Raw genomic sequence first — 16,235 nt, 5'->3', positions numbered from 1 at the left:
TCTAGCACAGCACCTTGTAAGCCATCAACTCGTATTAAGGGGTAAAAATAAGTCCTAAAAGAACTAAAATTTGAAAAAGTAAATACTTGTCTGACCATCAAATATGTCGATCGAAATCAGATTTCCTCTTCGGCACATAATAAGTATTTGCGAACCTATTACGTGGAGAAGAGTTCTCAACACAATGCTTTGTGTATAAAAGGGATGGTGGAATGCACTCAAATTGCACACGGTGATAACTGCCATGGATATCCTGACCGGGTTGACAGCCCATCCTCCACGAGTTTTTTCCCTTCTTTTCTTTTTTAGCCAAAAGACAAAACGCTTAAGCAGTAGCTACAGGGTTGGGACGCGGAGCTAAGACTGGGGGCACAGACACCAGCTCGCGCGCACTGAGCTCCGCTCGGACTAGTTCACCCCGGCTTCCCCCGCGCCTCCGTGCGGACGAGGCGTCCCCCCAGAGGAAAGACAGGGTGCCGCAGACGCCCGTCGGAGTCACTGGCCACCCGCCCTGCCTCAGGCTCCTGTTCCTCTTGGGCTCCCACTGATCTTGCGAATGTACGCTCCAAAGAGACCAGCGGGGTGCGCGAGTAGAAAACCAGGCGCTCCAGGTCCCCGATCGCATCCAGTCACCCACCCACTCGAGCCCCGCAGCCCAGCAGGCCCAGCAGGCCGGACGCCGAGGCCTCGCGGTAACGAGCCTCCATCCGCCCCGCCTCCTCGCCCTCCAGCCGGCCCCGCCCTCGCACTCACCCCTCCCCCGCTCCCGCCTCGCTTCCCCGACAATCTCCTCGCGCTCCCGGCCCGGCACGCGCGCTGCGCCCGGCCGCCGCTGCCGCCGCCGCCGTCGCCGCCGCCGCGGCGGAGCGTTTCTCCGCGGTGCCTGGCTTCCAGCTTCGGGCCGGAACCGGAAGTCTGGGGGGCGGGGCCGGCGGAGGCCAGGGGACCGAAAACGCGGCCGAGCCCGGAGCCCGGAGCCGGAGCCAGAGCCTGGACCAGAACTTGGCCGCCGCTTGCACCGCTGCCGCCGCCGCCGCCCGCTGCTCCTTCCCCACGCCGCAGCTGCCTCGGCCGCCACGGCCGTGAGCTCGGCCGTCAGTGGTCCGCGGACTTTGGGTGTCCGGGTTGAAGGTCGGTCCGGACGTCGGACCCAGCTCGGTTCCCGGACTGTCCGGGCGGCAGCGGACGCCGCCGCCTCCTCGTCGCCTCAGCCTGGCGTTTTGTTCCGAGAGACCCAAGAGGCGAGCGGAGCTGACAGTGATTTTGACAGTGATTTAAACCCGCTTTTGTTGTTGTTGGCTTTTCGTTGTTTGGTTTTGTGTGTTGTGCGTGTGTGTGGCGGTTTTTCCCCCGTGGTGCATTTTTTTTTTATTGTTGTGCTCTCTCTTTTTTTTTTTTTTTTTTTCTTCTTAACCCCGTGAACGTTTTTTTGGTCGGGGCTTCCGAATATGTTTTATGACGGTTGATTTTACACCAGGAGGTTTGTCTCCGAGGAAGACCCAGGGAACTGGATATCTAGCGAGAACTTCCTACGGATTCCTCGGAGCCTCGGGAAAATGGGAGCTGCTGCAAAGTTGGCGTTTGCCGTCTTTCTTATCTCTTGTTCTTCAGGTAGGTGCATGGAGCCCGGCGCGGCGGGGCTGCTGCTGCTGCTGCTGCCGCTGCCGCCGCTGCTGGCGGCCGCGGTTGTTGTTGGCCGAGGTTGTTGTTGGGTCGGCGAGCTCCAGTGGAGCCTGGGGAGGTTTTTCCCGACCCGGAGCCCCTCGGCTGCGACCCCCCAGGTCTGATTGTGATCTGGAAACCTCCGTGAATTTTTCTCGTTTAGAGTTAGGCTGGCGAACTGATAAGAGTGACTGCTCTGTTGTGGAAGTGAGAAAGTCATGGTTTGTGGCCATAACACTGGATGACAGCGCTGGTTGGGTTGCAGTTAAGCCACAGATACCACAAGTGACAATCTATGCAAAGGTTTGAGAACCGAAAGGCGTTTTCTGGAATGTCATTTACTGTGGCATTCTCCAAAATAAGGGTGTTTTATTTTAATCGTCTTTTAATTAGTGCTTCACCAGTGACTATCACGACAGAGATCAAGCCAGTTGTTACTTAATTTTGACCGTGAGAAACAATGCATCATATCAGCAATTTCATCTGGGTCTCCCTTTACGTTTTCTTCAACTTCACTGTCCAGCAGTGTTAAAAATAGTTGTAGTTGTTGTTGTTGGAGTATTAACAATAAACCAATGCTGGAGAGGTATGCCTCTGTGTGTTGGTAATGTGCTGGCTTTCAACCACCATTTATGTGCTCTTTTCTGGCATAGATTTTGCTTACCTACGGAATACTTATTTTAAACGCGTTGTATTGAAGCATTGTTTTTGGTTTAGAGCAGCCATTTGAGATTGTTCATACTGTCAAATACACTATAATCATAAAATAGGTTTTGCCCAAGGTTGGAAGAGTAATTTGGTCCTTTTATATTTGAAATTTTGATTTTGTGAGAACGTTCTATGCTTGCAACCAGTGGTTGGAAAACTATCTAGTCCTTTGTATTTGAAATTCTGTAAATGAATATATCATCTAGCTCAAAGGTGCAAATGTACATAACAGGAGAGTTTGTTTGATAGATGAAACAATTTTAAAGTCACAATGGATCTGTTTATCATAAAATTCAATATTCAGTTACTAGGTTGTGACAGAATTATAGGGGGGGGGAAACGAATTGACAGGTTTCATGGCCATGTCTTTATCTCGTTTGCTACAGGGAAATTAGAGGGTGTTAGTCTTTTCTTTGTGTACCTCTGTGGTGTGTGTGTGTGTCCATCCTCCCAACCCTCCCCCCCCCTTTAATAGAATCTTTTGTAATGTATAGAATTTTGCTGAATGGTACATTTCCTTGTGGTTAATAAATGGATAAAGTCTAGTCTTATGTCTGTAGTGGTATTGATCAGTTCCGGGTGGGCTAAATGTGTTGTGAAATGGCGATCATTGCCAGAGATTAACCAAAGAATCATGTCTGTTTAAATGGAAGAAGGAACATGCTTAAGGCAGGCTGACAGTTCTTTTTGTGCACGGTTTGGGGAGGAAGATAAACAATGGTGTCTCTGAAATGAATGAATACCTTGATAACATTAAACCTTTTGCTTTTGTGACATGACTTAACTGTGTAGTTTTTATTTTTCCCGTAGTACTCTTTATCCTGTGTTCCTGTATGTTCTGGTTGGTAAACTCCTCTTGTTCAAATCCCTTTCTCTGATCTCCTGCCCTTGAGGAGGAGGGGCATCATGGCCACTGACCAAGGAATTGTGGACATTATTCCCTCCCAAACCCACCTGAGTCACACTAATTGGTGAAGGAGGTTATTCTTGAGCAGTCTCAAGGTATTACTTCTGGAAAAGCACGCTGTCGCTACAGATCTTACAGCTTCCTCTGCTTGGTTTGGAAGTAAAAAGAATTGAGCATTAGTTTTTTTGTAGGATCGTTTTAACTGGGCCAAGAGGTTAATAACTAAAATTTTAAAATACAGTAATTTTGTTGCTCTAGAGCATATAGACATATATATATAGCACACAGAATTACATAAAATTGCTACTGAATATTGTTGCATAGTTTTTTTTTCAAATAAAAATTCCTAGTTGAACTAAAATATAATTCTGCTGAAGATCATTGAAATCATCTGGAAGACTTTAATCCATGTTTATGTATGAAGATTTTAGTACTTAAAATATCTGATTTTTTTAAAAGGCTTTTGTTATGAATCAAATATACTCTAAAAAATTATTATGTTTCTTTTCCTAATTGATTTTTCTGTGTAATATGTAAATTTGGCATGCTGGAAGCATGAGGATGGCTATTTTTATGTGAATTAAAAAATTTTTCAAGTTGTCAGTTTTTAGTTTCTGGATTTTTTTTTTTTTAAGCAAATGAGAAATGGTGGTAAAGAGCTCTTGTATTTCAGGATTTTTGGATGGACGTTTATTGTTTTCTTTAGTATTTTGTGGACTTTGATTTTTCAGTTTCTATTCTGTGTTATATATACTGGAGACTGATTTTGCAGACTGATTTTGCATATTCTGCGTTCTTGTAGAATATGGCCAAATATGTAATTTCTTTCTGTAATTCCAGGGGAAACATTTTGGAGTTTTTCCTTCATCCTCAAATGCCTTCAGCTTCCTTTTGTATTTGAATTTTTTCATTCTCCTTATCTTTCCTCAGATTCTGTTTCAAAACACAGATCTATTTCTTAGATTTTTATTTGTATGGTTTTAAAGCATTGTGGTTAATTTGTATCTTTCTTCATAATTCCTTAAACTGTGAAGCCGAGTTTAATACTTGCTCTAGTACTTAGGTTTATCCTACCTAGAATGATGCAGCTATTGTGGTATTTGAATTGTACTGTATAAGTTGAGAATTTGTTTGGATTTCTGTGAGAGCTGAAGGAGTCTGGTCCATATATTCCATGAAATAAGAACTGGAAATAAAATAATTATCTGCATTTCCTTCACTTCAGTTAGACAATACTGTGTGTGTGTGTGTGTGTGTGTGTGTGTGTGTGTGTGGCCCGTGTGTGTTTCTGTGAGTGAGTGTATGTGCAGTTGGAGGGAGAATTGGCAGTACAGTGAATCTTCTGGGACTCTTCTGAACTTTGGCTAACAAGTGATAGATATTAAATGCTTTGTTTTCTACAGGCAGAATCTCTTAAATCTAGTCTGTGATCAAATTCAAATATAATATATTGGAACATTAAGACCATAAGAGAAACAAAATAAACTCCCTCTCCTACTAATTCATTTTGAATTTTTTTCTAAGACAGTAGTTCTCAAGCTTGGGTGTCTTTTGCTCCTTGCCCCTGCACCTCTCCCCCCAGGGGGCCTTTGAAGACATTTTTCCTTGTCACAATTGTGGGGGAGGGTGTGCTGCTAGCATCTAGTGGGTAAAGGGCAGGGATTCTGCTAATCATCTCATAATGAACAGGACAGCCTTCCGAAGTGAAGGGTTATCTGGCTCAAAATGTCAATAGTATTGACAATAACAAGGCTTATTTTAAACTTTTCATTTTTGAAAGCATTGGTATATTAGTAAAAGGGCTTTGCTTTCCTCTCCCATGGTCAATCATCCAAATTTTACAAGTACATGTTATTGATCTCCAGGTGACCTTGTATTGAGAGCTTCCATCTTTTATCTTTTAAAATTAGAATGATTATATTAGAGAAACAGACTATAGGTATGCACATTATTTCATCTTATTATACTTTAATGAAAATATTTTGTTGACTTATGAATAAACTCTCCAATCACTTTGCTATGATGGAGAGTCCATGAAGACTGTATATTCATGAATAGGATGAATGATTGGTCAAGGTATCAAGTTTAATTATATTTGCTTTTGATCCAGTAGTGTCTTTGCTATAATAATCGTCTTTAAGGATATTTCCTTTTATCCTTATTAAAATCAGTGTCTGGACTGTGTGGTGGCAACAGGATTATGTGTGAGAGAAAGAGATGAACATGGTGCCTGTAAGTTTCATATGGAAGAAATATGTTTACTGTTAAATGTCTGTGAAAGGTTTCAGAGTATAAATTCAGGGTTTTTTAAAAGGGTATTTCATCTTTTTTAGATAACTTTAATTTGAAGAAATATTTATTTTTGAGAGAGAGAGAGTGTGTGTTGTGTGTGTGTGTGTGTGTGTGTGTGCACGCACGCGAACAGGGGAAAGCAGAGAGAGAGAGAGAGAGAGAGAGAGAGAGAGAGAGAGAGAATTTTAAGCAGGCTCCACACTCTGTGTGGAGCCCAACGTGGACTCCATCTCATGACCCTAAGATCATGACTTGAGCTGAAATCAAGAGTCAGACGCTGGACTGAGCAACCCACGTGCCCCAATTTGAAGAAACTTTTAAAGTAGTTTCTTAATTACATAATTTTCTGAAGAACCATTGGCTTCATGAACCATCCTATTCATGAATATACAGTCTTCATTGGAAGGGTTTTGGTTATCATTAGGCTCATGTAGGGTATACTAATTAATATTCTGTGCTCTATCACAGACCCTTGTCCTTTTTAAGGTTAAAATTTGACCATAATTAATAAGTGCTTACTTTGTTTTGAAATCTGGTTTTAAGGAAGTTAACCAGCCAGGTAAGGATTAAAGTGAAAAAGTTTAAGTAGCACTACACCAGTGAAAGGAAAAATTCTGAAATCTCTCCCACAACAAGTATGCAAATACGCCTTATACTATCTTTGTAACACTTCCCCATATATATATATATCTCTGGTACTATTGACATTTTTACCTTTTGGGTTTACCAGACTCCTTGTTTCATGAGAAGTAAAGCATAACTAAACCAAATGAGATTTTAATAATCTCTAAATCTTCCTTTAGATTCTAAAACTATTTTGTTGCTTTTTTACTTTTGTAAGTAGTGTACTCTTATATCTCATCTTTGGTGTCTCAGAAATCTGTGATTTAAATTTGTCTTTTCATGTTCTTTTATGTTGCTACTTGTCAAAGTAAGGTTAGCAGTGTTTGATATTGGGGTCACTAGTACTCCTTCCCTTTTTATTCCATATTCTGTAATTTGTAATCTCTTCTGTTCCCTTTCCACTTTCTGCCTTCTTTGTTTACTCTCTTCCCGGCCTGCTCCCCACTGTTCCTTCTCTACTTCCCTAAACTATAGGCTGCTTGCTTGTGGAACCCACTTGTTGCTTAGCATCAGGGGTGGCTCAAGAGGGCACACCCATGGTTTAAATGAAAACAGGTTCAATTTAGGATGTTTGAGAATTAACCAGATAGTCTTTTCCACTGTTCTTTAAATTGTTGGTTTCTGGAATACCACACACACACACACACACACACACACACACACACACTTACACTTGGGAGTAGTGTTTCTCTCTTGGAATCAAATGACCTGAACTGTAGATTGCTCTTACACCCTTTTTAATATTCTGGTTTTCTTTAACTCTTTGTTTTTTTCAGAAAGTCTGTCTTTTGTTATTATTCATTCATCATCTCTGTTTAAGCCAAAATTTGACCAGACCAGAGAATATATTTATTGCTACAGCTGGGACCACATCAGACTTCCTCTGTGGTAGATTTAATTTTGTTAGGTTATGATAGTCATGTCTAGACAGAACATTGATTTCAAATTGACTATTGAACATGAAAGTTCCAGGAATAGTGTATAGGGGAAGGAGAAGGAGAAGTCAAGAGGTAAGAAAACTACTGTAGATAGCAATTGACTTTCCGTCATTCTCCAACTGGATTTCTGTTAGGCACTTGCGTATACCCAAATGCATCTAGTAGTCACATTTAATAAAGGGATCTAAAGGAAATGTATTGTTGTCTTTGAGGTTCGATTTTTAAAAACTGTTAAACGGTGGGCTTAAAGGAAAAAAATGGGAGGTTCTTACAGATACTGGACAAGAATGTGGTCGTGGTGTCAGTGGACTTTGGTTCTGGTGCCAGCACTGCCACTGTCCAGCTCATTCATCATTTCTCTTACCTGAATTATTGTTGCACTTTTCTAGTTAAGACTACCTAGGTTCTTGTCACTACTTCCTCTTCCATTCCATCCACATATGACTTCCAGATTGATCTCATTAAAAGATAAATCTAAATATGTCACTCCTACTTAAAATGTTTCACTGTGAGTCACCTTTAGCATGAAACCCAAAGTCTTGGAATGGCATGTACTTAGAATGGTGTTTTATCATTGGTTCCTGCATGTTTTCTCTAACATCTTAGTATATTGGTTGGTTAAGGGAGTTATATTTCCCTGGTTTACATCCTGGCTTCACAGTTTAACCTTGGGCAAATCACTTCACTTTTTGTGCTTCAGTTTGTCATCTACAAAATGGGTATATTAACAGTGCCTACCTGAGAGAGTGGTTTGAAGATTAAATATCACATAAATACTAGGTATTCTGATGTGGCTCCTCCTTAGTGTGAGTCCTATATTCCAGCTGTACAAAGTTGACTTGCAGTTTTTTGAATGTGTCCTCCTTTATTGTGTATCAGTATGGTACCTTTGTATATGTTGTTTCTTCGTCCTTTACCTGGCTAACTCCTAAATTTTTACGACTGAGAAATATCCCCTCTTTGGAAGCAGGTTTTTTTCTGCCACCCAACCCAGATTGAGCTAGTTACTTTCTATTCTTCTAAATGATCTTGATTCCAGCAATTATTGCAATGCTTTATTTGCCTGTATATACTTTAGACTATGAGCTCTCCGAAGACCTCTTTATCTACAGACCCGGTCCTAGAATCTGGCACACATTAGGTGCTGAGCAAATGTTTAGTGAATGAATGAAGTGAAATTTTTTAATTTCTGGGCCTGAATTTTCTTTTATGTACTAAAGCAATAAACTTGGATTAGATTATTCCTGGACTTTTTTTCTGTCTCTAAAAGCTTTATGATTCTATAATCCTAAGGTTAGAGTTTAATAGTGATATTTTATTAAGAAAAAATGATTTTGCTGGTTGTTGTTTTGCTGCTGTCCTTAAGTTCTCTTCATTTTTTTGAAATGCTGTGTTTCTGATCCTTAGACTAAATATTTTAATGTAATTGGAATTGCAGAGATATCGAAGGCATCTTAGAGAGCATCAAGTTCTGTGACTTTCAGCTTTTTTGACCATAACTCACAATAAGAAATGACACATTGCATCATGACTCAGTTCCCTTAAACATAAATATGTATATATATTAGAAATATTTTTGTGAACTTGTACTATGTGTAAGACTTTTATTTATTTTTATATTCATTGTTGTGATCCATTAATTAATTCAGGGATCAACTAATGGGTTGATATAACATCCTAAGAAATAGCGACCTACCTAGTTCAACAATTCCTTATTCTCTCCACCCAATATTCTGACTAGAGAAGGAAACTACAAAGTAAATATGTGCAGTGAAAAATATGGGAGCTGAAAGATGTGCTCATTATTTAATCTACAATAGAGAATGTGTACTTATGTACAGAATATAGGGAAAACTTCCCAAGGGAGAACATGGACCTGCTCCGTCTAAGCTGTTTTCTCTTCTGGATTCGCTGGATAAATTAAGCACACATTAAGGTGTTAAAACAAAATTAGATTGTAATTTTGAAGAGTTCAGATCCCCCCCCCCCCCCCCCACGAAAGGCTTGCTGGAGGACATAGATAGATCCTAATAATAGGGAAAATAATAATCTTGGCAGGTAGTTGAGAGGGATGTTCATCTTAATATGAAGGAAAATGTGCAAAATAGTATCATTAACACAGAGAACATTTAACAGTAAACCTGACCATGATGGAAGGCAAGTTGAAATGAAGGAATTTTGACTAACTCTGAGGAAGAGATTTATGAGATGAGAAGATGTTTATAATTGCTTGAAGAAGTAAAACAATCTTAGTCAAGGGGGTTCAATCAGATGAAAGGTAATTAAAACTAAGAGGGGATAGGAGTGGATGATACAGATCTTGAGGATGTTTCAAATATATAAAAATGTGGAATATAGAAGAGCACTTTGGTAGCACTGCTAAATAAAATTGGTAAGGAAATAAACCAGGAGAAAATAGGGTGCATTTTCATAAGTAAAGAGATTCTAAAGACAGATACGGATTTAGATTATAAGCACAAATGAAAATATAGACATAGATTTGGAATAATAAGAGTACATAGGAAACGTGAGTACGTGTGATATTCTTTTACAGGGGCAGAGACACTGTATGATGGAAAAGTCTTCATTGTATAGTTAAAGAATTCTAAGCACTCGTGGCTCAATATGTTGTTTGTGTTTAAATAATGGTCAGATTACAGTAACTGCAATTATTGCTCATACTGGCCATCCAGATTATATTCTTTGAAATCTTCGTGAGGCATTTTCCTCACAGTAGATCTTGGTTCTGTATAAGTAGATTTAGAAACTTTTCTGACTTGATATATGCTGTTCATGTCTGAATCCTAAACCTTTTCAATATCATTCTTTTGGACTAGATAAAAGCACTTTTTTCTTCAGTTAACTATTTTCTTAGTAGCTCTTGTTACATTGGGAATCATTTTATTCTCTAATTTGCTGAAGAAAAGTAAAGCAATAAGATAATTATTAGAAGTTCCCATTAGGGAGTGGTTGCTTTTTAAAAGATTTGAAAAATGAACCATCTTTACATATTGTAGTAAAAATAATCTATCTATATATAAAGCTTTGACAAAGGAATTTTCCTACTTAAGATTTCAAACTTTATAATATATACTTTATAGAAATGAAACCTTTATTAGGAAATATCTGTGGGTCTTCACATCTTTATGACTATACATAAGTCAAGCTTGCTCCAAAGCATTATTTTAAGAAACCAGGGCAGGGCAAATTATGAGATCTTGGCAAGTTTCTAAACCTCTTAGATTAATTTTTTAAATTTGTAAACCACGATGTATTAAATTAAGTAACATGCCACATAACAGTAAATGGTTTATAGTAGATGTTACATACACATATTAGCTTCTAATCTGTGTTTAAGTATTATTTTTAAGAATATAATCTGTAAAAACATTTAAAAATATGGATTCATTTCTTGGAATATGTTTTTTAATTTGCTGGTAAGTTACTTATCAGTCAATATGAAATAATATTCTGACTAAATGATTCAGCCAAAGAAAATATCACTAAAGAGTGCCAAATAGGAGCCAGGAAATATCTAGAACATTCAGATAAGTTTTGTGTTTTTTTTTTTCCTTTATGAAGAGTTCTTTAAGGTCTCCTTGTTCCAGCATGCATTAAAGGGAAACATTGGAGTACATTTTCATTTCTATTTATTGGAATTTAAAATATTTTTCTTAGTTTCACTTAAACCTTAAGTGTTTCAAAATTTTTCATGTAAAAGTAAAGTCTTGAAAGATTCTTAAGTCTCTTATAGGGTAACAGCTGCAAGCTTTGAAAACATAATCATTTAAGTTTTGAGATCAGTATTTTGAATGTGGTATAATATTTTGGACTAAAACTTAAGAGTCTCATTCAAATTCCTACTTTGCTACTTACTCTTCTTTTACCTTGGCAATCACTAAGATTTCATTTTACTCATCTCTAAATTAAAGAGGATGAAATAAGTATTCATTTATTAACAAATATTGAACTACATGCTAGACACCGCTAAGTGCTTGGGATGCAGCACTGAACAAGACAGATATGATTATGTGCTTATGGAGCTTATAGTCTTAAAGTAAGTAGCCAAATGAATAAAAATAATTACAAATCATCATATGAGTTCTGACAGAAACAAACAGGGCCCTGACAGGGTAACTCTTTATTCGCCTCACTTCACATACCACAAATCTCTAGTTACTTAGTTTATCTGCCTATTTACTATCTGCACTTTCCACTACTGGAGTGTACACTCTAAAAGGGGGGTCTCACCTTTATTACAGTACCCTCAGGGGATGCACAGTTTCCAGAACAGAATAGAAAGAAGCTCAGTAAATGTTTGTCTGTCTGCCTGAAGAAGTGAATGCAGGCTTGGGACTGGAGAGATAGACTGGGACCAGATCATGCAGGGGCTTTGATCTAATGTGGGAAGGAGTTAGAATAAAATCCAAAGGGCAGTGGGAAGCAGAGTTTTAAGGAGGAACTGGATCTGGGTTATGTGTTAAGATCACTTTGGCAGCTCTCTGGAAAATCTGTTGGAGATATGTAGAAGTGAAGAGGTGAGATTAGGAGGCTGTTACATCAACCTAAACTGGAGAGACTCTCCAAGACCCTTCTAGCTTTGAACATTCTCTGTATTCTAAAACTTGCCTACACTTAGCCAGTCTTTCTCTCAGATTTTCTTAGTCACCTCATATTCGCCCTGCTTATTCCTTAAAAAGAAGGGATAGGCTTATTGTGCACCTGAGGACTTTGAATACAACATCTAAAAAAAAAAAAAAGAAATAAAACTCTTAAAAAAGAGATAATAAAACACAGACCAGAGTTCATTGAATTTTTGTGGCTAGTGCCTACATTTAGATTTTGTACATCTGCTCATTCATATTCTTATTTACTAACCATTTCTAGTTCTCTGAAATTTTGACTTTACTCCTTTTCATATGCCTATATTTTCACAAGATCACCTCTTTATTGTTTTAAACATGTAACATAGTTACTGTTGGTATGGTTGAAGATTCAGAAGTAGAAACAGCATACTTTGTATCTTAATTCTTAGGAGTTTGATATCTTTACAGGTTATTGAGGTCTTACAATAAAGGCTGAAAGGATAGTTAATACTATGGGTCCTTATTTTTATTCAGGGCTGTGGCCTCTAAGTAGTCAGCTTGAATATTTTTATCTGTGAAAGATTTCAAACCTCTACTGTTGGTAGGAGGGGGAGGTAGTGCTTGGCACAGGGAAATCAACTCTATATTGGCAGAAGTTCAGCAGCAGCATCTCTGACTAGGAAAAAACTGTATTATTACACAGAGATAAAACCAGAAGAAACATTAAACTTTACTGAATTTAAAAGTATAATGGTAGCTGCCTCTTTTCATTTGGTTTCTTTCATTATGGAAGCAGGTAAAGCTGTCTTTGGTAAGCCACCTTCTATAAAGAAGTGTAGTTTTACCCTGTAAATATTATAAATAGGTCATTTTATTTATTATTACCTTAAAGTAGTTCTTGAAAAATAACTGGTTTGGTAGGTTTTGTGTTAATTGGTAGTGGAATTTCATAGTGTATTATTTGTGAATAGAAATTGCTAAGTGTTTTTATTTAAGCTAAGACCTGAAACTGCTTGTGTAAGTATACTTTAAAATGGTATGGGGAGAAGTGAAAAGTCAAAGTTAAAAGAGAATGGTAAATAGTGAGCAAAGGCAGTTGTGAGATAACTTATACAAGATAGGCATGATAATAGTAAAGCAATTTGATCAGTAGACATTCAGAAGTAGAGTAAAACGTCTTTCTATGTGATGGGGAAAATGATTAAATAGCTCCTGATCATCCTTTCATTTTACATAAATATTACATAACAAATCTTACCAGCTGACGTTTTTTAATTCTCTTCTTTATTTCTTTAGAGATACATACATCTGGTTTGGGTGTTGAATTAGGAAATTAATTGCTAATTGTTTGTTAAAATGTAAATAGAAACTGCCTGTTTGCTGAGAGGGCTAGAAATAATAGAAACAATTAAATTAGGAGGCTTTAACTGCTGAGAGGGCCTAACAGACAGTCAGGTACTATTTTTTCTAGTAACTGCCTCTATCAGTATGATTTTTTGAGGAATAAGCTATTCAAGCTCATGCTCACTTCTGAAGGATGGAGTAAAATTAAAAGATTAGGGTCAGAGAAGAAGAGTGTTGGTTATACTTTTAACGTTTTGAATCAGTGAAGGGTGGTTTTGATCTTTTGTCCACAGATCTTATCTTTCACTACTACAGCCTTAGAATAACCTCACACCAAGAATTGTAACCTAGTTAGCAACATACATTTAGCAGCTTGATTAAACAATATTTTAAAATTAATATCTGGTCTTGTTTTCATTATAGGTAAAGATATCAGCTCACTAAGCCAGAGAGCAGAAGAAATCAGAAGAGCCCAGTCTGTTACAGATTATAGAATTTTCTACCATTGAAACCTGTTGGCCAGTAAGGGTTAGTTAATAGAAATAAAAGCTAATCTTGTTGGTACAAATATAGCTGTTGGTTAACACAGAATGATTTTCTCAAAAACAAATAGTAGTAAGAACGTTCTTTATCTTAAATTCAGTGAAAGTAATTAATTATGCACTTCTTGGACTGATATAGTAGAAAGAGCAGGCATTCTTAGGGAGAAAATTGGGTGTTGGGCCTTTTTTTTTTAAATCATGGTGTGATATACTGTGTGGATTTGGGAAAATTCTGTAATCTTCATCTGTAAAATGGAGTTTATTATACCCGTACCTTACAGGAGTACAGTGAGGATCAAAGGCTATATACACAAATGCAAGCACACTCACATAATACACTTGAAACTTTTTAAACTTTGAAATATTATTCCAGATATTTGTAATCAATGCAATGACTTTTTTAAGGAAAGCAGTAGAATGCTAGGTTCAAGTGAACTGTAACAGTTTTAAATCAGACTTTGTGATTCTTCATCAGTAGACATTATTTATCTTTACATTGTGAATAAAGAGATTAATTCTACAAAAAACTGAATATACAATAAAATATTAGAGGAATGTATAATCCTTACAGTGACCTTAAAGTCATTGCTTGATATGGCCCTTCTCCAACTTCATCTTTTGCCACCTTATTTGTTCCCACAACAAACCAAGTGCTTTTTATTCCCCCTAGCTTTTGTTTTCACTTGCCTTCCATGAATACTTATGAGGGGGGAACCATCTCTGACTTATTCACTCTAGTTTTCCCAGTGTCTGACACATAAAGAGTGTTTAAACGATATTTGTGAATGAATGTTGAATCCTTTCAAATACCAAGGAGTTCACAAACTTTTTAGTAAAGTGACAGATAGTAAATATTTTGGGCAGTCTCTTTTGCAACTATTTGCTACTAATTTTAACACAAAAACATTTATAGGCAATACATAAATGAATGAATGTGACTGTGTTCTCAAACCCACAAACCTGAGATCAAGAGTCACATGCTCCTCTGACTGAGCTGGCTAGGCACTCTCCAGGTGACTGTTCTAATAAAACTTTATTTATAAATACTGGAATTTGAATTTTATGTAATGTTCCTGTGTCATAAAATATTCTTTTGTTTTTTTTTCACCCATTTAAAAATGTAAAAACCATTGTTTAGGGGCTATAGTAAAATAGGCTGCAGGCTAGATTTGACCCCACAGGCAGTAGTTTACCAGCCTCTGACATAGGACATTGTATAAATAGCACCCCTTTCCCAATTTAGAAATGTTTTATGTTTTAAAAACTTTGGAACCTAGGAAGAATTTTCTTATAGGATCATTGTCGTATATGTTGGTTAAGTTCCCAGACTAATATCTGAGCCTTTTTTTACCTCTAGTGTTCTTTATTCCAGCAGTACAACTCTGCTCCCCAGCAATAACATTGTTTCTGAGAGAATATGGGTATAGAATTCTTTCTTGGACCAGAAGAAAAATAGACTCTTCCAGCACCAGCAGAATTTCCTTCTTTCTGAATCCCTCCTTTTCTACCTGCTGGGCTTTGCATCCTGGGAAGTATCTGGCTCTCTGGGGCTCCAATATGGTGGTATGATGACAAGAATAAAAAGAGCTTCCTGTATGTGATTAGGGAGGAGGGCATGGAGGGAAAAGAGTTCCAGGGGGAGCAGAGAGAAGAAATAAAATAGAAAGTATTAGAGTGATCATACATAGTAAGGGTAGTATTTTGTGAAACTTCAGTTATGTGTGTGATTATATGCACATATGTGCTGGGTCATAATGAAAAATGTGTTTCTTACTGTGGCTCGTAGTCATAAAGTTTGAAAATTTATACTTTAAGGGTTTAAGATACTAATCCTGAGATCTTCCCCCCACCCCCCACCCGCTTATTGTATATGAGACCAAAATGAAAAATTGAAAGGAAGTCTTACCGCTTGCTACAGTGTGTTTTGGGTACCAAGTTACTTCATGAGGTAGTTATCTGTTTAATAGATGAGAAGGCAGGATCTTAAACTAATAAGCTTCAGAAGTGATATTCATATAGACACTTACCTTACCTGTATTTTAGAATATGCACTTCTTCTATCATACTATGTGGTTTTGCTTATAGGGAAAGAAGCTATATATGACTTCCATTGTGTTACAGAGGACAAAAAATATCTCAATTGGTGGCACCTCACCAGATTTCTTGAGACAGGGCATTGGCTTAAGTATTAGGACAGGGTCGTAGGAAGAAAATGGTTAGGAACTCTGTATGAAGAGTGATAGGATGTGTAAGAGAGTAGAGGGCTCTGTCATTTTGCCTTCATTTTTCCTTTTCTTCCTCTCTGTACTGCTAGCCCTGCTCTTTCATACCTCACTAGCAGTGTTAGCTCTTAACCAATATCAGAAACAAGGGCTAGAGGATGAGGTTTAGTGAGGAAGAGTAATATAATCTTGTCTTTAGTTGAAAGGAGAATAAGGAGGGAAACCCAAGTAGCAGGGCCACCTGGCCACCTGAACGGGTTCGCTATTCTCAGGTGGCGATTTATAAGTGGGTATAAGTAAAACAGGGACTGCTATTAATCATGTTACAAGCAGAAGTCTAGGCGTTGGAGACTAGTAGCTTTGATATGCTAATTTAAAATAGTTCCTTTCCAGTTACTAAGGAGAAGCTT

General features: G+C 37.9%; 1 protein-coding gene across 3 annotated transcripts in view; it reads left to right on the top strand.

The window, feature by feature from the left end:
* The first annotated feature begins 858 nt into the window (after window positions 1-858).
* Window positions 859-16,235, top strand: part of ACVR2A (activin A receptor type 2A) — an 86,473-nt gene continuing 71,096 nt past the window's right edge. Inside the window, exons 1-2 of one of the 3 annotated variants that reach the window (XM_047871608.1) lie at window positions 859-1,611; window positions 13,485-13,583. Coding sequence is in view for 1 of the 3 variants with exons in the window: in XM_047871606.1 (XP_047727562.1) it covers window positions 1,557-1,611 (55 nt within the window). In the remaining 2 variants the exon portion in view is untranslated. Of the gene's footprint in view, window positions 1,612-13,484; window positions 13,590-16,235 lie in introns of all 3 variants that reach the window. The other 2 variants (XM_047871607.1, XM_047871606.1) reach the window with 2 other exon arrangements.

Source organism: Prionailurus viverrinus, chromosome C1 (genome assembly GCF_022837055.1).
Source record: "Prionailurus viverrinus isolate Anna chromosome C1, UM_Priviv_1.0, whole genome shotgun sequence".
Taxonomy (NCBI): domain Eukaryota; kingdom Metazoa; phylum Chordata; class Mammalia; order Carnivora; family Felidae; genus Prionailurus; species Prionailurus viverrinus.
The sequence above is the reverse complement of the archived record's forward strand: the minus strand, read 5'-3'. Positions and strand labels throughout refer to the sequence as shown.